This window comes from Phacochoerus africanus, chromosome 1 (genome assembly GCF_016906955.1).
Source record: "Phacochoerus africanus isolate WHEZ1 chromosome 1, ROS_Pafr_v1, whole genome shotgun sequence".
Classification (NCBI taxonomy): Eukaryota; Metazoa; Chordata; class Mammalia; order Artiodactyla; family Suidae; genus Phacochoerus; species Phacochoerus africanus.
The window spans coordinates 253,875,528-253,903,406 of record NC_062544.1 but is presented as its reverse complement, the minus strand read 5'-3'; the positions used below and the strand labels follow the sequence as shown (position 1 = coordinate 253,903,406).

General features: G+C 35.6%; 1 protein-coding gene across 2 annotated transcripts in view; it reads right to left on the bottom strand.

The window, feature by feature from the left end:
- Positions 1-27,879, bottom strand: part of GBE1 (1,4-alpha-glucan branching enzyme 1) — a 275,071-nt gene that overhangs the window by 26,081 nt on the left and 221,111 nt on the right. For both annotated transcript variants that reach the window (XM_047794412.1, XM_047794422.1), the window contains exons 13-14: positions 9,048-9,232; positions 7,324-7,454 (exon numbers count right to left, since the gene is read on the bottom strand). In XM_047794412.1, the coding sequence (XP_047650368.1) occupies positions 7,324-7,454; positions 9,048-9,232 (316 nt within the window). The remainder of the gene's footprint in view (positions 1-7,323; positions 7,455-9,047; positions 9,233-27,879) is intronic.

The window sequence follows — 27,879 nt, the reverse complement described above, 5'->3', positions numbered from 1 at the left end:
ATCTTGAAACTAAAGAAGGCTAACCAAGGCCATGAGTATACATCCATTTTGAAGCTACAGATACAAAAGGACTTACATTAAAAATAAAATTGTTAGTAGGATTACCTGTCTCTGTTTACATAAAGAGCTTCATTATTAAAAGCCAAATAGAGTAAAAGCATCTGCTCAAAGTCACTATGTAGATCTTTTACAAGAAACCCTTGTATTTGGGCTTTTAAAATTTTTTTTTACCAAACATCTGAAACTTGGAAAACTAGAGATTGGGTTCTATAATTTTAGTCCAGAAATTAACCTTTACATATAAAATCTTGATAGAATGTGGCATCTAGCTAATCCTAAATTAAGTCCTTTGTTTTTATTTGGTGCATAAAGCCTAGATTCTTATAAACACAGAATGTTACATAACCACGCTTCAAAGGCTTCTGTAAACTAAGCAACTCACAGCAACATCTCTGCCTTCAGCGATCACACTTCAGTGAATCATCCAAGTGACCTTACTTGCTCATAAGAAACTCTGTGTACAGGTTGCAAATGTCAGAGTCTGAATTTACATTTTAAAAAGTACATCTTGCAGCAGTTTAATGAAAATATTGCAAAGACCTTGGGTCAAATCCAAGTATTTACTCATCTGTTCCCTTAGCTTTAAATATTTTTGGCCTGGATTCACATATTCTTCACAAGCCATACTTTATGATTATTCTTGCTAACAGTTCAATATTGTAACAGTTTGGAGAGCCATTTGGAAAGGGGGCTGCTGTTACACTATTACTCCCGCCCCCACCTCAACAGCATGCTGACAAATAATTTGAAAACATTTGATATTAGTGTTGTTAATGCTCTCAGAATCATAAGAATCTGTAAATACCAAGACATACCTTATAAATGAGCTGTGAGGGCTTAAAACTTAAGTGAGTATCTTACAGTAAACAATCCATGTGATACATCTGAAGAGTTTCCCTTTGAACAAAGAATAAGGCACATTTATATTCTACTCCAGAATGCAGAGAAATCACAGGAATTGACTTGAGTCAGTGATTTCACTTTTTCCTTTAAAAGTTTTTTTTTCTTTTGGATGATGATGACAGGGGTCACAGAGAAGAATTTGTGGAGAAAAATTCGTAGGGGCTAATGGTGAGGTACTGAGGGAGATGACAAGAGAGGTTTATCTGTGCCGTGAATTTGTGTATGATGTTCTCATGCTACATTCTCCCCAGAAATACATCTAAATCATTTTGAACATCACAGAAATAAGCCATCATCCCCAATACTACTATTGCTACCACCACGAGCCATACATATGGACTCATGAATGGAGGGAAAGAGGCATTGTGGTCTAATAGAAAGAATGTGGGCTTTGCAACACACTTCTTAACTTTCTTCAGCTGTGTGCCAGAGGGAGGTTGGATAGTTACTGAAGGCCTTGGTTTCCTGATCTGTCACATAAAGCTAACACAGCCTATCTTCTGGGGCACCTGGGGATACTGAAGTAGATACTTAATAAAAATAGCTAGCAAATAGAAGACTCTCAAAAGAGGACTCCTAACACCCACACTCTCCGCTACATCGCTCAAAATGAGGCATCATCATTTGTGCTATTCAAAATGGATCAGAAAGAGCAGTTTGTCCTAGGGACTTAGCAGTTTTCCTTCTGATTCAATGCTGATTTGATAATGGTTTAAGTGGAGCAATGTGACTAGAGAAATACAATATTGATTCTGATGCTATAAAGGGCATTATGTTTCTTCCTTTCTCTCCAACTAAACCATGTGAAATCATAAGCAAATATACCTCATGCATTTTATCTTCCTAAGCATGTAACCCGCCTACTTAGCCAGTGCGCTGGGTCTCAGTTCTGCACCGCTCACATTGCTATCTCCTGCATGAAGGAATGTGGGTGATTACCACACTGAAGATTAGAGGCTAAAAAGACAAATGGGAGACAGTGCACAGGCAGAGCGTTTTTGTTGTTGCTATTTTTCCCCCTGGAATATGGCTGCAGATTCCTTTTGCAGAAGCTCTACTATGTCCTTTAGCAGTCATCATGAAGACCATCTTCAAAACCTTAGTGATACAAAGCTGACTCCCTTCTCAACTTTCCAAACGCATCATCTTCTTTTGAAGTGACAACTAAAAGAGTACTTAAAGCATTGCTTCTATCTTGCCTGGGATTGCCCCCAAAATAGCTCCCCTTATACAACCATTTCTTGAGAAGACAGTCACCACATATTCCACACAGATCTGAGTGAAAGTTGATGTCTTGCTATTACATATACAGGATATACAGGTTCAAAAAATGGAACTGCTCAAGAATTCAGACATGCTACCCACTGCAGGTTTATATTTCATAGTGACAGAGGAAGTTCAAATGACTTCTTTAGAAACTTGAAATTTGCTCTGGTACCAAATCCTGCTTTCCTGGGAATTAAAAATTTGATGAATTTCTTGACTTGATTAATACATCCAATCTTGCCACTGTGGATCCTTCACAGAGAAAATCTGTATTCAATTCACTGGCCCTGTAGCTGGAAATACCGATGGCATAGAATACTGTGGTAAAGTCAGAAAATACAGCATAGAAATCCTAACGTTTTTGTACTTTCTATACCTGAAATGGTTCTATAATGCTGAGCTACAATGCTCTTTGAAGGTATAAGAATAAAGTCAGGAAGATGAAAAGACCAAAAAGAAATGAGATTTGTAAAAATGCTAAGGATAATAAAAAGGGACTGTTAAAGCTAAGCTAGGAACAACAAGAAGCTGAAAGAAGCGATCTATCAGCTGCTTAGGGAAGATAGTACAATCATAACATTAACACTCTGGCATTCTTTTATCTTCTCTACTAACAGGTTAGAGACAAAAGCAATGTTTTTTTATGTTCAGTGTTAAATTTTGGGTTTTAGTTAAAATTATTAACTGAATAAATAAAGAATAATGCAGATATGACATAAGACTAGAACAGATGAAGAAAAAACTAAAGATTTTTATTTGAATGCAGATATGAGTGAAAATGCAATGGCTGCCAGAAAAGCTAAGATAACTTTTAATTCCATTAATGAGAAAGCAGTCTCAAGATAGGAGGTAATGGGGCACTCTATGTTATACTCGCTGGACCATATCTGCAATACTCTGCTGTGAGTTCTGGAGACACAATGGAGAAGAGTGTGAGCAGTAAGAGAGACATGAGGGTAACGAGTCTGGAAAGTATCATAAGAATCCATTAAAGAAACCAGAGGTGTATTTGGTCTGCAAGAGGGAAGGTGAAGGAGAGGTGGTGCTGTGAGGAACCAGTTAAATGCCTTTCTGATTTGAATAGCTGGGATGGAGTACAGGCACTAGCCCTGGAGAACAGAACTAATGCATTTACATTTAAGGCTGTTTAAAACAATAATAATTATAAAAAACCTGGAGTTGCTTACTTTGTGAAATAGTGAGATTCCTAGGACTGGTGTTCTAATAACTGCTATGATTTGTGGAGGAATGTATACATGGGGTTTCTGCACTGAACTGAGTCACTGGTGCATATGACACTGTAAAATCCAGAAAATTTTATGATTTCAGGCTAGGAGTTAGGGCTGCAAGTATTGATATAGATTATTAAAAAGTATGGTTTAAAGTATATTAGAAATGCTCTCCTGCTCTCCCTTTCTTAAAAAAAAAATCCTCATTACAGAAAAACTTATTCTATTAGATATCTAGTCCATTAGGTCTTGCATACTTTTGAGTATTCAAAGAGACTGTTATTAAAATGCAAATGTTCTCAGAGGAAGCAATAAACATAGGTATTAGTTATAGCTTGTTGACAGAAAGACAGGAATGAGAGAGACAGCAAGAGTACATAAGGTCCAAGTGGGCACAAATCTGTAGAAGATAAAGTCCTTGCAATAAGGGAAATAATATTTCTTGAAGGTTCTTCTAGAGATGTGACAGATGACTGAGGCTGCCACTGTGACTTCTATGAAGATATGGCTCAGTTTTCCAAGATGTCTGTATCGTTGGCAACTTTTAATGAGGACATTTTCTAAAATGAGTCACTGATATAAAGCCTTCAGTATTTATTAAAATAGAGAATTTCTGTATGACAGGTTAACTATAGACAAATTGCTAAATTTCGGAATTTTCGATCTGCGGCAAGGTTAACAAAAACCAAACTAGACTTTCATGGACAGGGTAACTTTGTAACATTGAATAAAATTAATCCTTGGGTGGGTTTTATTTAATATAATATACATTATTATTTATGACTTAATAATATTTGTTAAAGTTACATAGACTTCAGATAATGTAACTTGAGCCAAGATATTTCTCCTAAACATCATCACTGAAATTCCATGTATTTTCCATTTGTTAATGATCTTAACTCATATTTTTTACTCCTCTAAGTATTTACTCCTCTTTGCTTTGTTATCCTCGGTAATAATACCAACTACCATTCTTTAGACTGTTCAGAGTGAAAACTTATATTTTCTTTTCTATACCTCATGTCTAAACAATAGCTGAGTTCTTTCACTACAAGAAAGTCCTTAATATACTTCCTTCTATCCAACTGACATCAGTTCATGCCCTCACTATCTTTTCTGTGTAGGGCAATTTTTCATAATTAATATCTGTACTTCTAATCTCTTTCCTCATGAAAGCTCTCCAACACGCCAGGTACATGAGAACTTTCCCTAATGCATGCATTCTTATTAAGTAGCTCCCTAGCCCAAAACCTTTTAGTGACTCACTATGAAACTACAGGAAAGAAAAAAAGCCTAAACTAATTAATGTGGCATTAAAATCTTCTATTATGTGATCTCAGTCTATCTTTTTAGCTTTATCTCTGAGTACTTCTTTTTATGTCATTGTTCTCCAATTAATCCATTGTGCTGTCCATTATCTAAGGATATTCTATGATTTCCAGCAGCTGGAATGGCCTTTCTCAATTTTTTCTATTATAATTTTATCCATTTCTCAAGGCTGAAGCTTAAAGGACTTTTCTTAATCAATCAATAGATTGATCACTCAATCAGTCACTCTCTTATGCAGGCTAAAAAGGTCCTTTCCTTGATCAAGTAATCTCTCTTACTTATTTACTTACTTTCCTTTAAGTTGTCCTCTGTTGTCCTGTGGAACATTCTTGCCCCATCCTGTGTACTGCATGACACCTTACACCCTAGTTTGGTTTTATACATCTCTTTTCCCCCACTTAGGGTCAGGAACAATGCTTCGCAGACACCTGAGTGTTCTGTAAGTGCATTTTGGCTTGATAATAGTCAAAATTACATTTTGATTATATGTTCTTATTAGGTGTAAAAGGATTGAGTCTTGGGCCATTACTTTAGCAGTTTAAAGCTGAGAAGGGTTATGTATGAGTTGCTACATGCCTAGCACCTGTCTGCACCTCTTCATGGAAATGATGAGAACATATGCTTCCTGACAGTAGAGCTCTTCTTCTTCTTTTTTCTTTTTTTGTCTTTTTAGGGCCACACCCACAGCATGTGGAGGTTCCCAGGCCAGGGGTCCAATTGGAGCTGCAGCCGCTAGCCTATGCTGTAGCAACGCGGGATCCGAGCCGCATCTGTGACCTACACCACAGCTCATGGCCCTGCCGGATCCTTAACCCACTGAGTGAGGCCAGGGATTGAACCTGCAACCTCATGGTTCCTAGCCGGATTCATTTCTGCTGTGCCACAATGGTAACTCCTAGAGCTTTTCTTTAGTGCAAGTGACCCTATTACACTAGCAGTATCTGAGAATTCTCTGTGCTAACTGGGGAGTGTTTGGGCTACTAGCCATAGCTGTAGCCTTTTCTCTTAAAGGCTCTGATGTCCTGTGAGATGGCAATCTGGGAGGATGAGGGAGAAGATAGGGAAGCATGTCTCACCACCCTCGGTGTCACTGAGCAGCATGGGGGAGTTAGGGGATGGGGGTGGGAGGGTGGCAGATGCCGAAGGCTACTTACGGGATAACATGGCCTTGCACTCCTTTCTTGCACAGATGCATTCTGTTGGGGCAACCACTTCACCAAGGAGGCCACTTCCCGGAGACTCGGGTAATTCCTGATTAAGCGACTCACAATGACAGCATTCTCCCCCCTAGACAATTCTCTGGGGAAGTGTGACTGAATTCTGGTCAATTGGATACAAAAGGAGATTTGCTAAAGTGACTTCATTCTTGAAAAGAGACACAAATCTGTGTGCCTTTTGTTATGTCTCAAGGTGACATTTGGAAGCATGGCTATTGTCTTGCCACAGTATCAGCCTTTAGACACTGCTGGCAACCTGAGAGTTGAAAGGAGAAAGGCAGAATGGACCAGGGAACTTGATGATACAGTCACAGTGCTGGGGTCACCCCACCTCAGGGCTTTCATTGTTTGGCAAAACACATTTTTCCTTATTGTTTGAGCCAGCTGAATAGGGGGTTTCCCTTAGTGTAGCTGGAGACACTCTGATACGTAAGATTTCATGTTGGCATCAGGCAACTTGCTCAGGTGGCAGACATTAATCATTGCTAGGGCTTCAGGGGAAGAACACATTATTTCTACTGCCTGCTTAAAAATCTGTGCTGCTTTGTTGCAAGCTCCTGAATCTGTCATTTTTTTCCTATGGATTGGGTAAGTCACAGTCTTTTTAAAATACACATCATGTTTCATTTCATAACAATGATCACACAATTATTAATGTTTGTCTTCTTCACTAGCTTAAAAGCTCGGTGAGGGCAATGACTGTAACTGCCAGGAAAATTCCTGCATGTCCAGCCCCTAGCACAGGGCTGGCAGACAGGTGTTCAATAAATAGATGCTTAGTAAATATCTGTGAAATTAATGAGTGGATGAGTAAATGAATAGACAGGCAATAGCAAAACATTATTCCTCCTATTTCCTTTGCCTCTATCTCCCACACCCCAATACTTTACCAATTCAGGCCCATAAAAGTGAGCTATGGCCTCTATTTTAGGAGACAGGAAAAAGAAAAGGGAAGGAAGCTTTCTTTATGACTACTGCCTACTTGCTCAATCAGTGGAGAGGGAACAGGAGACAATTCTCACAGGCAACCTACAAAATATTCTCACGAAGAGAAATAACAATCATCTCCTGTACTGCATATTGGATCAAGATATTATTCAAGAAAATGTTCAAAATCCTACTTTAGAGCCAGAATGGAGTTTAGGATTAATCTGGTATAAGTGAACAAAGATTTATTAATCATCTATTTCAAGTCCCTCATTTTTCAGATAAAATTGAGAGCCACTGCCATCAAGATGAGCATTAGCCTTTCTTCTGCTCTATGATGTAATCAAAAACTGAACACTGATAGTCATGTTCACTGGCACCAAAAAGGATATTTTCCTGGCAATGTCGTTCCAACTCGGTAATCAGTGTAGCTCTTGCTTGGATGAAAATTGAAAACAAAAAGAAGACCTGCTCTCTCAAAAGCAATGATCTTATTGGTTTCATGCTTTTCACTCACATGGGCCTGCAAGAATTAACACATATAGTACATTTAAATAATACCCAGATGCCGCTACAAGTAAATTCTTTACAAAAAAGTTGTTTTTGTCTTTATTAACAGCCTTGTTAATTATGAAGCCAAAAGTGAACATGCCAGCATGTTATATCGTTTGACAATGTTGCAATTTTGCCATAGCAAACTCGAAGCCAACATTAGCCTCAAAAATTGCTTAAAGTATGTAAATATCTCACCAGCCACTTGCCAATTTCAAACAAATTTCGGACAGAGAATTAGGGTTGTGGCTTAGGTTTTAAGTAAAATGCTATATGCTATATCCAAAGCATTTGTGTGTGAGTGTGTGTGTGTGCATATTAGATCTACTTATAAGTGAATTTTCTTTAAGTCCCTAGACTAATGAGGTAAGGTACATAAAAATTACTCCTCAAGACATAATGGAACATTGTTATTATATTCAGATTTCAGAAATTAGAGTTTTCTTAAAAATTTACATTATTGTATAACTTTGTCAGATTCAAAAGCAAGCTGAAGTCCTTTACAACACATAAAAGAGAAAATCTAATAAAAGAGAAAGACCAAAAAGAAGTGACATCATTATATACATCACATTTTACAGTGATGAGAAGCCTTTGCTTTTTCAACCCTACCCTCCTAGTCTCACCTCTGAGAGGACTTATTTGCACAAGTACCAGGAGCACCACTCCTAGTAATTTAATAATGTGAACTAAGACTCGAGGGTAAACAGCATGCCTTTTGGTATTCAACATTGTTCCTATTGAAAAGCACCATCATTTTGCTCTCTCTTCTGGAAATGGCGCTTCTAATAAATGTGATTAGGGCATTCGTGTCATGTAGCCAATCTTACTGAATATATAAGTACCTTTGTTCAACCATTAAAAAAAAAAACAGAGACACCAAAGTAAAAACACATCTTCAACAGTAATTTCAAACAGCACCAGTAAAAAGTAAATGGATTATAAGTAACACATACTATATGTTAATTTTTGCAAAGGGGAAAAAAAAATCTGTATAAAATTTGCACCTGCTAATTACATTTTCTAAAACTTATTGAAAACCGAGATTTTAATTCCAAAGAAGAGTCAGGCTCATGAAAAATACAAAACAGCATGCAGGTATAATAGCATCTATTGAAATGACAAGTTAGAGACCAGTAAAGGAAGGGAAAAAAGGAATAAAGAAATCTCCATGTTGTCAAAGGAGTTTCTTTATGATGGCATAATTATTTATATAAAGGAAAACAGTCAAAACAATTAAGATGTTTCCACACCAATTTCTAAAGTGGATCCCATGCACAGCTTTTGTCATTTATTTTAACCAATTGAAATTAAAAATTACAAAATTTAAACAACAACGATAAGCTAACTAGGAAAGTAAGCAGGGAATTCTGCTTAAGATTTTCATTATCTATTAGGGAGACTTCAGTGACATGTTTTGACAACCTGAAGTATGTCACAGGGCACTACACACTGAATAATAAAGTGCTATTTAAAAGATCTGCATATAGATTCAAATCGATTGTCATTCTAAGCATGTACAACACTGGTGACTAAAACATAACATTTAGAGGAAAGAGCTTACCTGTGGAGCTGAAAGCCAACCACATCTTTCTTCCAGTTTATTCATATCCCTGTCAAAGTTATTTAGGAACTTATAGCGAAGAAGGTCGTCATCAGTTAAATGAAACTGCCTTCTTGCATAATGGTAGCTCTCGTCATTTCCTTTTCTTGGGAAGTCTAACCATTCAGGATGCCCAAATTCATTACCTACATTAGAAAACAAATATAAACATCATTAAGTAACATTAGCATTTGTTATTAAGATAACTCAATAATTATAGGTTTTAAAGTCCTTGAAATCTATTTAAGTTATAATTTACTATAGCTGTGCCTAAAAATGATGTACAACCCCAGTTCTGAAACAGCATAGTCTAGTAAGGACAGCATTTAGGCTCAGAAGCTCAGAGTCCTGCTTCAGCCTGGACATATACTACGGCTGTTCCACATCTCATTTTTCTCACGCACAAACTGAGAACAGTATCTCTGTCATGTGTATTTCATCTCTGAGATAATCTCTGAAATCTCTGAGTAATTTCCAAAATCTCTACTCCTATAATCTCTGAAATCTCTACAGTGTCTTATAATTTCCAAAGGCTTTGTATGTACATTATTTTTTATCCTCAAAGGAACTCTCTATTACATCCATTTCACAGATGAGAGATCCAAAGCTCTGTGCAGTTAAGGGATTTGTCCAACCTCACACAGATACCAACTAGAAAAGCAACCATTAAAATTTAGTTCTCATTAAAATCCAAAGTTCTGTGTATTTTAAACTTCAGGTGCTAAAAAAAAAAAAACCCAACTCATCACTTTTCTTACTAATTTTCCCCATTCCTTTCTCATATCTATGTGCTACTATTAGACATGTATCTTTAATTTAAATGTGTCTGTATGTACATGTACATGTGTGGAGGTGGCTGGGACACTTGGTTGGGAACCCATGTAATATTATTTCTCATTATAATGATGAAACCAGAAACCAAATACAGTTTAAAAAAGAAAAAACAACACATACATGCTACACATTCTTCATCGTGAAAATCAAATTTAGATAGCAGTGCTCTAATAGATTGGCTTGTATTGCTTTTGCCGGGCTGGATTTCTACTTCTTTGTTTCCCCTAAAAATTAAACACTATTTTCCAAAATTGACTTGCATTTGCCACTTTACTGCTGCAATTTTCTAAGTCACAAATTTCTCCCTTGAGTTAGAAAGGACACAGCTGATACAAGTGTATCCATTTTCAACAACCCAGAAGCTGAAATTGTCCAAATTTATAGGTAAGGAAACTGAAGCACAGATAGATATTAAATAGTAGGGTCTACAAATCAACACAGTCTGATTTTAGCACACTGACTCTTGATTACCACTCTACCATATTACTCAAAAGCAGACACCATGGAAATACAGTGCAAAGAGTGACCAAACTCATACGCAGACAGAGATTTCAAGATAATGGAATGATATGCATTGGAGTGAGAATGTGAGAGGCAGTGGGGAGTTTGCTTTAGCCATAAAATAGGGCTTGTGGTGATGAAAAGAAGTGGGGGAGGCAGGATGAATTTAAATTAGGATTGGCCTTAATCTTTAGACCTAAAGCTATTTTTAAATAACGGGATGCAAAGTTCAAATGTGTTTTTTATTAAAATGTCTCTGGGAGGAGTTCCCGTCATGGCGCAGTGGTTAACGAATCCGACTAGGAACCATGAGGTGCGGGTTTGGTCGCTGCCCTTGCTCAGTGGGTTGACGATATGGCATTGCCATGAGCTGTGGTGTAGGTTGCAGATGCGGCTCGGATCAAGCGTTGCTGTGGCTCTGGCGTAGGCTGGTGGCTGCAGCTCCGATTCGACCCCTAGCCTGGGAACCTCCATATGCCGCAGGAGCGGCCCAAGAAATAGCAAAAAAAAAATGTCTCTGGGAGCTCCCATTATGGCTCAGTGGACACAAATCTGAATAGCATCCATGGGGATGCAGGTTCGATCCCTGGCCTTGCTCAGTGGGTTAAGGATCTGCTGTTGCAGTGAGCTGTGGTATAGGTTGCAGATGTGGCTCGGATCTGGAGTTAATATGGCTGTGGCGGAGGCCGGTGGCTAGAGCTCTGATTTGACCCTCGCCTGGGAAACTCCATATGCCACAGGTGCAGCCTTAAAAAAAAAAAAAAAAAAGATTAAAAAAAAAATGTCTCTGGTACAATGTAGAAAAGACAATAGATACTGGAAATAGTTGAATGGTAAGAAAGTTAACATGGAATTCAAAGTATAAGATAAGAAATGACCAGATGCACTGGGAATGGAGAAAAGAATGATGGAATCATATGGTATTTTTGAGATGGAAATTACAGGATTTGATGACTGCCTGCTGCATGAATTTTAAATCCAATGAGGAAATTTATGAGTGATGTGAATTTAGGCAAGTGAATCTCTTCAGTACTCAGTTTCCTCATCTGTAAAAGAGGATATACATTTGTTTCATAACAGTTCTTTTAAGATTCAAATGAAGTAAGTAAGGCATTTGGTGCAGAGTCTGGCAGCCAAAGCCTTCAATGTGTAGCAGCTTTTACATTGTACACTGATTACTGATGTCGCATAGGAAAGACTGACACAAAGGGCAGCAGGTGAGAGTTACTACAAAACCAAGATTTCTGGCTCCCATCATTCTGAGGAGGGAACTGACCAACTTTGCAGCAGTCCTACAAACAACCAGGATGAATTCAAGGCAGCTATTTGGCTCCTCTTCACTCAGTTTCATGGTACTACATTATTACTTCATTTAAAGTGCAGAAATTCTACTCTGATGCATTTATTCATATATTTAATAATACAAACACATTTCCCTAAGCCAAATATTAATATTCTTTGAATTCCCTAATAAGTTAGATCTTAAAAGGCAGAATTGAATGTGAAAGTAATTTTGCTTCAAGACACACAGTTGATAAGGCAAAAATCAGGTTGTAAGAATCCCCTCTATACTTTCTTCCTTCATTATCCCTCATGTCCATTCTGAAACCTCTAAACAAGCTTTCAGGGGTTACTTATAGTTAAACATATGTATTATGTGCTGTAGCTATATATACACAAATATATGATATATATTGTATATTTATGCTACATATTATATATATATATATATTTATAGTATACAGTTGATTATATTCCAGCCAAAATTAACATGTTAAACAATCTTCTTAAATTCTTTTCTGGCTGAAACACAACTGAGGACCTCCTCATCTCCTAATTTCTTTCTAGTCTTCTAGAAAATGTGACCCAGGTCACAATTTATGTTGCTTGCCATCTTTTATAACTGCCTTAGGTGTACCAATGAGGTGAAAACATACATTTTTCTCCAGTGTATGATTTAGCTTCTCTCTTAGTATTCCTCCTTAGAAGACTAGTTTTTATCAGTATAGAACTGAATGATGAGTTTGACCAAAACTATTGGAAGCAGTATAAACCTATCTCATAATCTGATTAAAAGCTGAGTACTTGCCTCCCCTAGACACACACACACACACACACACACACACTGGAAGCCTCAAGGATTCATGGACTCCATTTAAAAACTGATGCAATGGGAAATTATATTATCACTTACCTCTAACAATCTATCATGAAAATTCATATGCTTATAATCTATAGAGTAAATAAGGATTGGAGTAGCACAATTAAAATTAAATGAGGTAACATGCAAATTATTTAGAAGAGTACAAGACACATGATATGTGGCTCAATAGATACTACTACTATTTCAGTATTATATTTTCTTTTATTTATTATTTTTATTTATAAGTAATATACCGATACATTGTTTTTAATAACACAATTAAGTATACACACAATATTTGAAATCTTATCAGACAACCACATTCGTGTGTTGAAATCATAATCCTCAATGTGATAATCTTAGGAAGAGGGGCCTTTAGATGGTGTCTGAAGGGGCCTTTGCACCCCTTATGAATGGGATTAGTGCTCTGATAAATTTGATATTCCACTGAGCTCCCTTTCTCCTTCCACCACAAAGTGACACAACTAGAAGTCTATGACCTGGAAAAGGGCCCTCACTCAACCATGTGGGCACTCAGACTCCCAGTCTCCAGAAATTGTGAGAAATACATGTTTATAATTTGTAAGCTACCTGGTCTTTAGCATGTCATTATAGCAGCCCAAGCCAACTAAGAAAACACCATTTCCCTTTTGGACAATATTCTATTTATTTTCATTTATGTCTAAAGAAATAGCTATATATCTTATCTATATCTCTATACCCATACCTATACTTTCATATCTATCTGCCTACCTAGCTCACCTACCTACCTATCTGTCCACCTAAAACTTGTTTGTGAAAAAAGTAGATTTATACTATATGCTATTTGAATTTTAATATTAAGCATTTTCCATGTTAATAAGTATATATCACTATAATAGTATTCTATTATGTGAATAAAATGCAATTTTATTTAACTATTTTCCTCATCTTAGTTACTTTGGCTTTTTCTTATATTTTCCAGTCTTATAAATGCATCTCTGTAGACTAGTCTGATATTTCTCTAACATAAACTGAATAAGTGTAATAACTGTTCAAAAGGTAAACAGCAGATAGAATTGTAAGAGAAAACATTTCCTAAATTTTAAACATTACTAATTACTTGAAGATACAGGCACAGGCTAGCCAGGTGTTGCTGAAAATAATCTTCAAATTATATTCCTTGATTTATATGTTCATTTACTTTAAAAGTATTTTCTAATAATTTGAATTTAACATTTAATTTTAGTGCCCTCTAACATACACTGATCTTAAATATTCATTTATTTTTTTTCAATAACATCTAAAAATTATTAACTATTAAGAGGAAAATTTGTGGAGTTCCCGTCGTGGCTCAGTGGTTAAAGAATCCGACTAGGAACAATGAGGTTGCGGGTTCGATTCCTGGCCTCACTTAGTGGGTTGGGGATCTGGTGTTGCCGTGAACTGTGGTGTAGGTTGCAGAATCGGCTCAGATCCCACGCTGCTGTGGCTCTGGCATAGGCCAGCAGCTGTAGCTCCAATTGGACCCCTATCCTAGGAACCTCCATATGCCATGGGTGTGGCCCTAGAAAAAGGCAAAAAGACAAAAAAAAAAGGAAAATTTGTTACATGAGGGCAAACTAAATACTTGGAGAAAATAGAAGAAAAAGATAAAACTGGGAAAATATTTGGTATCATAATCCAATTTAGAATTTTGCATGTCATTGCTTTAAGGAACATTCCACTAAGCATACTTACATGAAAATGAACTTCTGAGTTAGAAGAAAGAACTGCTTAAAAAAATACAATATGAAAAAGACCTTTATTCTATTAGAGAATAATTTATTAATCTGTTACAGACTAATAAAGATTCTCTGAAACTTTTCTCCTAGAGACTTCTTTTCAAACTGAAAGATACAGAAAGTTGCATACAACAAAGAAATAGATAGAAAAATTATATTAGTGATTGCAGACAAAACATTCTACAGAGTGGCTTTTGAATGTTATCTCTGTTGTAAATGATCTGACAAGGGGCAAATTAAGTTTAATGTAGACAAACACAACATTAAATTTCATATTTGGTTCAAAACTGTAAACACAAGCATAAAATAAATGGAGGCAAATCACAGAAAGACTTTCAAAGTGACCTTGGAAAAACAGTGAACCATTCTCAGACTGAACAGAGAAAACTGGAAAATGCCCGTTAGCTTCTTAGACTAGCTCACAGCTCACAAACCTAACGAAGAAAAATACTATCATTAAAACAAGTTAAGAATGTTCTTCTCAGCCATGGTCTACAAATTACTTAGGAAATGTGGCAGCACTTGAGACAGTACAGTGAAATATGGCCACCCAAATAAGCTTATACGTAAGGGCTGCTGTATATAAAGATGGATAAGAAATCTAAATTTATTCTGGTAATGGCAAAGACGGTAATTGATTTGTTTTAGTACAGATAACTTGATGGAATAGGGAGCACATGATCTGAATCAGCATTTTAATTTAACCAAATTAAAAAATATGTGTGTATATATATTTCTAAATTATACATAAATATATGTTATGTTTACATGCATACATAATATATGTATATATTCCTCAATGAAAGAAAGCAACAGGCATTTCTAACCTGAGGTTCATGCATTCATACTGATTCCTGATATTTTATGCAAAATGTTGTATATATGTTCATCTGACCTGTGCATTTTTCTGAGAAGAAAAAGGTTTTTTACAGATTCTCCAGGCATCTGAGTCTTAAATAGGATAAGAAGTACTCACTGCATTAGAATGTTAGGAACTAGAAGAATGGAACACAAGTAAGGGTTTCTAAGCTATAAAGAGGGGAAAAAAAAAAAGTAGAAGCCTAAATTGAGGAGAGCATTTTAAAAATCTTTGGCTGGTTTATTCAACAGATAAGAGGTTTAGAAAAGTCACATTTAAACTAACTCTAGCGCAGAGAGGCAATGAGTGTGACTCCTGAGAACAATACTTCCCAAGTCCCAAATATGCATTACAAGTAACCTAGCACTAACCATCAAAGCAGGCTCTTTCCGCTCATTAAATTATGATTAGGATCACTCATGTAATACATGGGATGGTACTCGTTTCAAAATGAAGAGAGGATGGTAATTTTTTGAGCTGTCACTTGGGACATTTTGTAAGAAAATTCACACTTCATGCCATGATTCATTGCATTCAATATAGTAACAGAAGTGGGTGCTTCCAGAAATGAGAAGGCTGAAAGCTTTGGGTAAACAACTTTAAAAATAAAAACAGGGGAGCAAGTGACTAACATTGCTATAGTTAATTAATGATTCTGGAAAATTCTACAAAGTTTTTCTCTCCCTTTCCATTTCCTCTGTAAATGGCACCATTCAAGTCTGGTTAATTGTGAAAAGCCTCTAAGCACGAAATTCCTATTGGGATTTCTTTTCCTGTAATTAATTTTTTGCTGTTTGATGTAAAGGTCCAAACTATAAATTGACAAGAAGCCAGCTGGTATAGTGATGAAATTCGAGACAATACAACTAATGAAAAAAGCTTCAGCTCTGTTAGCTGAACATTTTGATTAGCCAGTTTGTGTATTTTGTTTCTCTAAACTGTAATGCATACTAATTTTACCTAGGAATTAATTAAAGTTTGTCACAGCCTCCATGTTGTGGATGTTAGGCAACTCTTTGTTGATAACCAAGTTTATGTATATATGAGAATAAGGTACAGTTTTAATGAGAGTATAAAAAACTTTAGCTCCTATTCCTCTTAACTGTACTGAAAACTAACTCTTAAAAGGAAGTATCTATTTTATTTTTTATTTATTTATTTTTTTTAGGGTTGCACTTGCAGCATATGGAAGTTCCCAGGGTAGGGATCCAATCTAAGTTGTAGCTGCTGGCCTACACCACAGCCAGAGCAATACCAGATCCTTAACCCACTGAGTGGGGCCAGGGATTAAACCTGTGTCCTCAAGGATACTAGTCAGATTCGTTTCTGCTGAGCCATGATGGGAACTCTGGAAGTATCTACTTTAAAATCAAATGCTTTGGTCTTTCTCAAGGCTATCAAGTCACCAGAAGTTGGGGGCACATCATAAAATACCTTTCTATATTAGGGGGTGTGATTCCCTTTTTAGAAAAATAAATTTGCTATCCAATCCTTTGACTCATCTTTGACACTGATCAATCACTATGGCTCTGGGCAGGGGCTACACCTAATGTTTCTTCTCCATTCTCCACAGCATCTTTCTCTGTCCTATATCTACAACAGGGACCCCTTAAATATTTGTTAAGGTTGGATGTTTCCCTCTATAATTGATAAAGTTCTAACATGTTCCCATGTACTATACCTACAACAGAGATTCCTTAAATATTTGTTAAGGTTGGATGTTTCCCTCTACAATTCATAAAGGTTTAACATCATCTTCGGTGAGGCACAGAAGCAAAATATCACAATCAGATGCAGAAGATGAGATAAAGGGTTGCATGTCAGCTGAGGCAAGCCAAACAAAAGTCAGCAGGGCTGCTGGGATTTCCCAGTAAAGTTTAACACATCCTCCACCCTGAGGATTTTAGGTAACTCTTGGTTGACATCAAGTGAATCTATATATATATGATTTAAATACACATATGTCTAAATATTAATGTATATGTGTATGCATATACAGTTTAGTCCTAATGAAAATATTTTTAAAAACTGAATAAACTTTAATGACCATTCTTAACTGTACTGAAGACTATTTTAAAATCAAATGCTATGGTCTCCATGAAGCCTCCCTCATGCACACTCTTCCTTCAAAAGGCACAAGTCAGTGATTATATTCTGAGCCCCGCGACTCCCCATATTGGCCACATGCTCAACTATAAGACGAGAGAATCATTTTAAAACCACTGAAGTGTATCCTGTGTACCGGATAACATGCTCAGTATACATCAGCATGGTCCCTGTCCTCACAGAGCTTACAATCTAATAAGGAAGAAAAGAATTAAACAACTATAGAAATACCTATTTCCTTAAAGAAGAGGGGGTCAGGGAGAGGGCTCAAAGAAGACTTAAGGGATCAGTAAGACTTAAAACAACAAAAATCATAGGGAAGGAAGGGCAAGAATGGTAGTAAATCTCTTCCCAGAGCAAATGTACACACCCTGAGATGACAGTGCAGCAAGTTAGAGAGGAGACGCCTGAAATTATGTCAACATACAGGGAAGGGGGGGAGAGTCTGAGGAACTCAATGTTGAAAATCTAGAATTCTACTTGGTGTGAAAAAAACAAAAATTCATCTTTGCATAGTAGCCATGTGTATAAGCTTTTAGATGCATAAAAAGTAACTGATAGCATGGGAATGGATGGAATTGCCTGGGGAGAATATGCAGGGCAGATCGGCAGAAATGAGTAAAATGACAAAGCCTGAGGACCACTCATATAGCTAGTTGGGGCAGAGGAAGAGGGGCCTGGAAAAGCGTGCAGAGGAAGGCCAGAGAAAGAGGAGGAAAACCATGGTGAGAGAGGAGAGACTGACCTCTAAGGAGTGCTTCCCAGAGGAAACAGTGGTCAACAGCAGTAAATGCTAGGAGCCAAACTAGAACCTGAAGGCCTATCATTGATTTAGTAACAAGAGAGGACACTGATAAAAGGAAAGAGTAATAGCAGTGATGTCTGATGGTAAAACCAAAGGATTGAGAACTGTTTTTCCGTTTATTTATTCTATGATTTTTCTGACAAGTAGTATTTAACTAAATACCTGGGAGAGATTAGTTAATTTTAGTTGTATGTAAGCTTTGTATTTGTAAATTTTAATTTCTGAGGCATTTTATGCTGTGTGAGTATTTCCTATCCGAAGATATTAAAGAGATTAGTATACCATTAAATGTCCTTAAAATTCCTATAACAGATTTACAAATCTTTTGAACAAAGGACACAATAAATTTCAGCCCTTCATGCCCTAGATGAAGGGGACGGTGGCCTGAGTCAAATATTACACCTTTGCTCTCGATCCATCTAGTAATACTATTGTGATGGTCGCCCATGCCTCTGACACTGTGACAGCTTTAAGGGGCTAGAAACAGTGCTTCTCTTTGAGCTGTAGTAGCGATGCTAGGCTGGTCAATACCCTCATTCTTCCCTGCTTTATCCAATCTTCCCACTGATAAATTATGCATTAAAAAGTCTTGAGGCAATAGCCAAATGAGTGCTGGGCACTTTGGAAAACAATTTTCAAGCTGAATTATGCTTGGACCATAGCCAAACCAATCAATCCCTTTACTTATCTCCATGATTAGAATTGCTTTTGCTGGTAAGTTCCTACTCATAAGGGACAGAATAATGAAGTAAATGATTATGTTAAGTGTTTTGATAAGAAGGATGTCAAAATAAAACAGGTAAATAAAAAACACTCAACTATCAATGTCCATAAGTACAAAATGAGATTAACTTTATATCACTTACAGGTGTGACAGAATAAAGGTAGATGAATTTATAAACCAGTCATTTGAAATGCTAAAGAATTAGCATTATATATTTCTGGATGCTTTTATTTAAATCAAGAAAATGGAAAATACTTCAAATAAATGATACAGAGTGGTTATAAAAGTATATTAACATCATAAAAACAATAGTAGTTACTTGAGAGACCTCTGTATATACATAATTCTGTGCTAGCGTTTTAGCAGTTGTTTCAAATAATAGTGTCAAAAAACCCTCAATATGGGAGGGGACATTATTCCTATTTTCAGACAGTAATCAAGAAGGTAATATACCTTTCTAAGATTATGCAGGTATAAAGTATTAAGGTTAGTATTTAAACTTAAATCATCTGTATTCTTTCCATTGTATTTGGCATTAGGTACTTGATTTGAAAGACATTAGCTGGAAACCTATTATGAATGTACAGGGATTAGGGAAGATAATGAAAGACCTATAAAAAGATGTAAGGGTATATATTTCCAATTCCACTCTCAAGTGTATAAATAAAGTATACTTATTAGTGATCTGTGCCTCATTTTTGCTTTGCGTATTCTGCTACTCCTACTGTTGCTACTCCAGGTGATAGCTGTTTGGTCTCCATGAGGCCTTTTTTAACTCTTGCAGGAAGACTTGATGCTTCTGCTTCTGCTGATACTTATATGTATGTATATTTTTTCCCTTGTTAAAACTATTATTTAAATAGTATAATTTTTTTGGCCTTTGTTGTTTTGTTTTCATTTGCCTTTATTAGACTGGGGATAAATAGCTTATATTTTCATCTATAGTCCTTACTGCCTAATCTAATAACAGACATGGAATATACATTCAAAGATTTATTATCCTGTGTTGAAAGAAAAAATGAAGAAAATCTGCTTCCCATAGTAAGCTATATACTACTTATGGAAAATTCCATCTTTTTGACTACCCAGTTCATAGCACAGGGACTCAGATTAAGAAAGTGTTTAATGTTTTTTTGTTTGTTTGTTTGTTTGTTTTTAAACTGACAGCAAAACTGGTCTTTATTTAGGGCCATAAGATAAACAAACAGAAGTGCTTTGAGATGGAAGAAGGATGGATAATGAGGAGCATATTCATATCACCAGGGAGGGGAAGATGCATGACAGAGATAAACCACTTCAGTTATCTATTTTTCAGAAGCCTCCTCTGGTGTTTTCCTCTGAATGCCATGCCAGTAGGAGGAAGAATTTCAAATGATTCAAGTTGCTCTGGATACTTTGACCCATATTCCACCTTTGTGGCACAATTTTGTTTTAAAATAAACACAAGTATAACCAAACCAAGGATAAGACAATGAACAAAACAAAGGTTGAATCGAGAATAAGTGTTATTTTTATGCAAACACAATTTTTAAAGAGTTAGATATTATTTTCTTAGGAAAAGTGAAAGCAACAGTAATGGACTCTTGTTATTCACTTTGAAACCATTTTGATGCTGCATGGAGCAGAGGACTCACAATATTCGAGGGGGAGAAGAGAGTGAATAAGGAAGAGATGGTAGGAAAAGGGGGTTCTTTAATAAAATCGTATCTGAATTCAGATTTTTTTGCAGGTAGTTACAAATATCTTAGAAAGTGATTTGCTAATGGACAGTCTTATAAAAAGCACAGAAGTTTTGCATGTGGACGTGGAACCCCCTGAAAGACTCTACAGCTTTTAAAGTGGTAGAAAACAAGCCAGGAAAACAGGAATACAAAAACAAAGAACACATTGGCTGGTCATAAAATTAATCATACATGTGGTTTTGTGGCTATTCTAACTTTAGGTTTAGACCCAAAAGTTTAGTAGTGGAGTCCAACTGTTCTATTTTCCCTATGAGTTTGCCTATAATTAGGACATGTTACCACTAAATCAGGGTCAGTTCTTTGGAGTCACATTAATGGAGATTAACTTCCTTAGTGAATTATTAAGAGCTAAGCAGACACATTTAGAAGGAAAATATATAACCACAGGAAAGAATACTGGAAAGAAAATGTTCATATAAATCCTTTATACTTCATAACTGACATCTGCTTAACTCCATCCTGATATCTTTCCAGGCAGGATGAATATTTCCCTAAGAATCTAAGGCTCTTTCAAGGCACAGCCTGGATGTAGCTTTTCTGAGTTTCAATTTCCCACGGCCTTTATTCTGTAGCCAGAGACTCTAACTCCCTAGCAGAGACTTAACTACCTGCTTATAACTTAATCAAAGAACCAGTATCCGTTTGCCTTTGGATGATGCTTCCATCCCTCCAAGTTCCTGCCAACAGCTAGTTATCCTTCTCCACTTCCCTGCTGTCAGCTCTTGCTTCCTCTCAGGCCACTGGTGCCAAAGAAATGAGAAAAAAAAGTTCCCAAGCAGCACAGTGGCTTGTAGGAAAACTGTGAACTTCTTCCCCCAGTAAGAAGAAAGGGTCGCTGTATTTGTACGTGCTTGCTTCAGGCGTCTCCCTCTGCTCTGGGCAAAATGAGTTTTGAATTTTAAAAATGTGATGACAAGGTTATGAATTAGTCTATCAACTAGATTTGACGGCAATTGTATAAGAAGGTTCAAAAACACCTAAAAGATATTTATGCTTTAAAACAATGGCATTGAAGTTATCATACACAAGTCCCCTAGAGAGGTGTGATGCAAGGTAAACCACCACCACCACTACCCTCCATAGAGGTAAAATCTTCTCTAAATATTTAAACCTTAAAGAGTCCACACAGCTAAGTCATTCTCTACACTTCCATAAATGTTAAAATTCTAGTAAGAGAAAGAGTTTGGTAAAGGAAAGAACACAGAAATGAAGCAACACAACCCATAATTCAATCAGTCATGTGTTTAACTTTTGTCCTATCCAACCATTTCATTAGTCAAATGATTCCATCTGGAAACGCTCCCCACTAGTATTTGTCCCTGGATGAGTAGAGTTTCTTTGTTCTCCTTTAAGCTCTATCTCCAAATACACAGACCTTGCTTTGGTCAAACCAGGTAACCCATAGTAATATGCTCACAGCCCATGTTTCCTACTTCCCCCCTTCAGTTAGTGCTCGGCTTGTAATGCTTGTTTTTTGCTTCCGCAAATCCTGTCCATTCTTAACAACCAGCTTAGGCATCATCTTCTATGTTGGAGACATATTTTATCTCAGTCTGAGAAATTTTTTTTTTTCTTTAGCTAGACAAATGACTTTCAAGAAAAGACATATCTCCTCACTTCTCTTTATGGTTTTGCGTCTGTTTTGCCCAAAGTTATACAAGCAGACTGTTAGGTGAAGATTCTTTCGAAAGAGGTGACTTAAATGGTGGATGTACACTTTGTGTTTCTCCTCCTTCTGTGTGTAGAGTGTTTTGGGACTCTGATCTGGACTATGTAGGAGGAGCAGCATTTCAGTTTTGTGACTTTTACTTTATACAATGAGATGTTTTGTGCATGTAGATAAATAATTAGGTGATTTTAATGCAAATTTATCAAGAAACCTAAGGTTATGACAAATATCTAAATAAACTTCCATTCTTCAGGCTAGAAACTATATGTAAAACATAGAGGGAAGCTATGAAATATGCGTTTATCATAAAACACACATATTAAACAATTATTTAATTGGAAATCAACGATATATTTTTGAATAATAGAAATACAGCTATTCAGAAACAAATGCTATAGCCTGCCTAAAAAGACATATCCAAGAGACTCTAAGTACACTAAAAATACATTAAATTATATGAATTATGGCTCAACAGCCCCTCACAAACTGGTAGGTGAATGTATATAACAACTTTGTCAAAGTCATTCCCAAACGTCTTAAAACGTTGTATAGAATTATTAAATGTGTCTTTTTTTGGAGCGGGGGGGGGGGTAAAGAAACTTTTAACATTCCAAATGACAGATGTCAAGACTCACGAATATCTAAATATTCATAACAGCAGACATTCTAGGCAACCATCCAGGAATATATACATATATGCTTTAATGTTATTCCTGATACTCATTTAAAAAACTTTACAGGAATAGTGAAAACACAATAAGAGGTAAAATCTACTAACTGGCATGTAACTACAAATTTGGTTTCAGTTTTATGCTTTCAAATAATTTTCTGACTCTAATTTAGTCCAGTCTTCAGTTAATAAAGAATTTCTTGGAGGGCCCTTGTGGCTCAGCAGGTCAAGGATCTGGTGTTGTCACTGCTGTGGATTTGGTTACAGCTGTGGCATGGGTTCAATCCTTGCCATGGGTACTTTCATGTTGCAGACATGGGCAAAAAAAAAATAAATAATTTCTCATAGAAATTTTGAAAATAGGCAAAATTATGTATATACAATGGTGAAGCATGGGGTATACAAAAGACATGATGTTTAGGGCTGTGTCACAATATGTAACCTCAAGCTGTGTAACTTTTCCTTATTTATAATATAGTTAGATTTTTCACTTATTAAAAATGTACTACATGCAAAGCATTATTCCAAAGGCTTAATATCATTAAACATTTTAATTCTTATAAGTGCCCCATAAAATAGGTATCATTATAATCCCCATTTTTGAGATGACGAAGGTCAGGCACCAAAAGATTAAGTAATGTGCTAAAGATCACGTAACTTAGAAATAAAGCAGTCAGGAGCAGAATCTGAGCAGACTGTCCCCAAACTTGAATTCTTAAACACTATGTTATACCACTTCAAAATGAAGCTTAAAAAAAATATCAACTTTGCAGGTTAGTTGTACTAAGTGAAATTATGCATGCAAAGATGTTTTATAAACTTTAAAAGTTTAAAGAAATGTAATATCCATAGAAAAATGATGTAGGAGTGCATACAGGAAAAAGGATATGAAGAAAAAGATGCTGTGACTTGGCTACTGGCTGAATGTTACAGGAAAGGAAAAGGAAGGAGCAACTGAAATGACTCAAGAGTTCATCCACTGGTTACTAGAAGAGAGATGATGACACTCATTTTTCAACAGCATCACAATTTGTAGGGAGGATGATTCCAGTTTTGGATTCAGTGACTTTGAGGAGCCAACAAGAAACTACATAAAGGTCTTAGGCAAACTACAAATGTATGTTTGTAGTTTGGAATAAAAAGGGTTGGATTTTGAGATGTTGATTGGGGATTATCTATATAAAAGAGGTGGCCAAATTCTAAAAGTGGATGAGCTGAGAAAGAAAAGAGTAGAGGAAAAATTAAAGTGGTACAGGACAACACCTGAGGAAATATGTACATCATGAGAGAAACAAGGCAAAAAGCAGGTGGGGGTTCCTGTTTGCAGAGTAAGGAAGGCAAGAAGGGAAGACCTGAGGGACATCACAGGAAACCAGGCCATCAGGAGAGTTCAGGGAGTGTGTGCAGAGACCTGAAGGTCAGTGGTGGTCTTGGAAACCAGTTTCCTGACTGAGAAAGGGCAGCAGGGACCTACAAGGGTTTGGGTGGAAACATAATATGACAAATAGGGGTTAACACACATAACTTTAACATAACTTTGTAAGTAAGTTTGGCAAAGCAAAGGGAAACAGGTAGATAGAATATTTGCTTCACAGGTAAGTGCCCTATTTCTCAATTTATAAAATGTGCATTTTAAAGCAATGTTTCAAAAGTCTTTGATAGCTTCTCAGACTTGTTTCCTAGTTATTTCATTATAATTATCAAAATAACTAAAACAAATGTGTATAAAAATCATGGTAAAAAGAACAGTCTTCAGTCCAATGTTTACTGTTGATATTGTACTGTTTAGCTACATTATAAAAGGAGACATGATTGTTGTATTTAACCATAATTAAAAAACAAAAATAATTTAAGTTTCACCATAGTATATCATCGAGTTGCAGGGGAAATATTGTTTGGCATGAAATATATTGTGATAAGGGTCAGAACACAGCACATTTTCTACTAATTATAAAAATTCTAAACTTCTGTTTTTCTTTCAGTAAGTCATAATAATTATATTTGCTTTTTCCAGTTAATCTTCTTAAGACAAAATATATGAAAATGTTCCTGATTCATTGTATACACACAGTTACATAGATAGAACTTGATTTTAGGGAACAAAACTATTAATACAAAAGGATTTCAATACATGAAATACTTATGTGTATAATAATTACATTATATTCTTATCCAAGAAAATAAATAATTTTCATAATATGCATATAATAATATAGAGAAATTAGAACTTTTTCTAATTTAAACATGTGACCTTAAAGTCAACTGATTAAATATGAACAGATATCCTTGGCTTTTACTATAAAAATGATGGGTATCTATAGGAAGGACAATTAGAATGTAAGTTTCAGCTCTTTATCTTAAGCTGTCTGGCCTTTGATGTTATATTTGCTCAGGCAACTCTTGCCCTCATTTAGTCAGGGGCAGCATATATTGGCAAGGGAAAAAGAAAAAAGTGAAGAAGAATAAAAGAATTAAGTTGGAAATAGGCTAGCGGTCATTGAAAACTTTTTTTTCACTTTCAAAAATACCTGAAACCTAAATCCCCACTTTTTTAGCTACTTGAGAAATATTTTCCAAGGGAATAAGAACTCTCATCAGTACCATTGTAAGGAAGAATATGAGGCCAAAGTCTTTGTTTTATTTTCCATAAAGAACATTTAGTTACGTGGAAATGGCTGAGCCAGGACTAAACTTTTACGTGTCTACTCTAAAAGTAGAATCTACATATCAAACTAGAAAACTGAAATGAGTATCCTTGAGATACTGTTTTGAGATAAACAGAATCTAGTGGGCAACATTTGAATAGAAGGCTCGGAAGTGACAATGAATAATACAGTGTTTTTCAACCTTTTTGTCAGTATTACCTTCACCTACTACTACTACAACTACTACTACTACTACTACTACTACTACTACTACTATACACACACACACACACACACACACACACTCAGTAGCATTTTTTTTTCTAATTGTTTCCACCCCATGGAATTTAAATACTATACATCTACTGACCTACTATATATCTGTTTATATATACTATGACTTCTGGAGGGTAACAGCTATTACATTATCTAGAATATAGTTCACCCTTCCTTGAGCAATTTTCATCCCCACTGTAGTACTATCACCCTGCTGAGAATGCATGAATAAGGCATGTTTACAAAACCAGGAAGATAGGCGTGTTGTTGAAAATATGAGCACACATACTTCTTTATGTACAGAAGATGTGTGTTGTCTAAATCAGGTAGCCAAGGAACTGTTTCGTTATACCTCTTCAAAGAGTGTACAAAAAGAGTGTTACCTGGTCTATATGATCACTGTCTCCTTGATTTTATTTCCATAAACTCATTTCAGGAGTTGTAGGAAAGTCTGGCTCTAAAAATATAGGGATTGACTAACAAATTTCATAAAAATAACTTTTCAACTTTGCAAGCAAAAGAACATGTTTGACTATTTTTATTTATTCTGCTAATACTTATTTCGCCTCATTTATGGAAGGGCCCATAAAAACAGAGACTTTAAAAGTACCCTAATTAAAAGACAGAGAGAGAGGGAGTCCTATTAGTTCGCATAACTTTCAGAAGACCTTGCTTTAATAAATAAAATGCCTTTTAAAAAGTCAATAAATGGATTTTTCGAAATGCACCAGGGTTATAAATGTTTATTTGTTCAACATGTAATAATTAAGTTCTTCTGTCATACTACTATTTTAAAGTCTCTAGCTAGGCATAAAATAAGCTGATCTTTAAAAAAAAATTCAAGTGTGCAGCATTTTTACTTTATAATGAAGAAAAAGGAAAGAAAATATGAAATGTGGAATGAACTTACTAACCACATACTATGACTGATATTTTTTGTGAAACTATATGTAATATATTGGAATAATCCAAGATAGCTGAATGCCTTCTTGTTTGTAGAAAGGTATAACTAAGGCTGGCTAGGTTGGTAGAAAGGAGAAACTATAAAAATGACTCAGTATGACAACTTCATAATAAACTTATTTACCCATCTCACCAATTTGTTATCAAGTATAATAAAAAACTAACTTATGACCTTTATATTATCATAATGTATATAAGATTATCATTTTGAAAACACATGAATTATCTAGGTTTTCAAATTTTTATTTTTATCATCTTTTCATCCCCAGTGGTCATTTCAGCACATCTTAAAATGGAGCCTCTGAACAACATTGTTTTTTTGTGTGTTGGTAAAGCTCAAACACTCATTGTTAGTTTTTATTAAAAGCAATACATAAGGGTCTATTGGATAGTGATGTACAAAGTTGCAAAGTTGTTTCTGGGTTATTTCTTCCAATCCATAAAATTCCTGTATAAAAACTGAAAGTTGATGTTTCAAAAGTTTAATAGTATAAGCTTTTTAGTTACTTTTCAATACATTTCCCAACTATGTCTTTAAAGGGCAGATAAGTACTGCATTGCAGGCTTTTCTATAACATAGCTATAAACTGGTTCTGCTTTTAAAGTTATACTATCATTCTTTTAAATTTATATTATGCTTCTGCAGGTACAACTTACTTTAAGCAACTTAATTATATGAAAATATTTTCATGAAGGATAAGTAAGGTGGTAATTCTTTGCTATATTACAGATTTCTTTAAAATAACACATTTTTCAATTGCAAATAAATTATTCATTTTACAAAGTCTAAATTAAAGAAAACTTTTCTGAAAGACAGTTACTTCATAACATGAATTATACCTATACAGTTCTTTATATTTTTTAAAACTGTTTAAATCAAGTACCTGGATAATTTTTGAATTATGAAAAAAAGGCAGAGGCTGATTCAAACTTATACATTCAAAGAAACATATCTCTTACATGACCCACATAGGACAAAAAATAGCATTAAAAAATAATTTACCTAAGTAGTATACTGATATTTTTATCTTTATATTACATAACTTAGCTAGAATTAACATTGAACTATCTCTTTCATTTAAGGTAATAATCA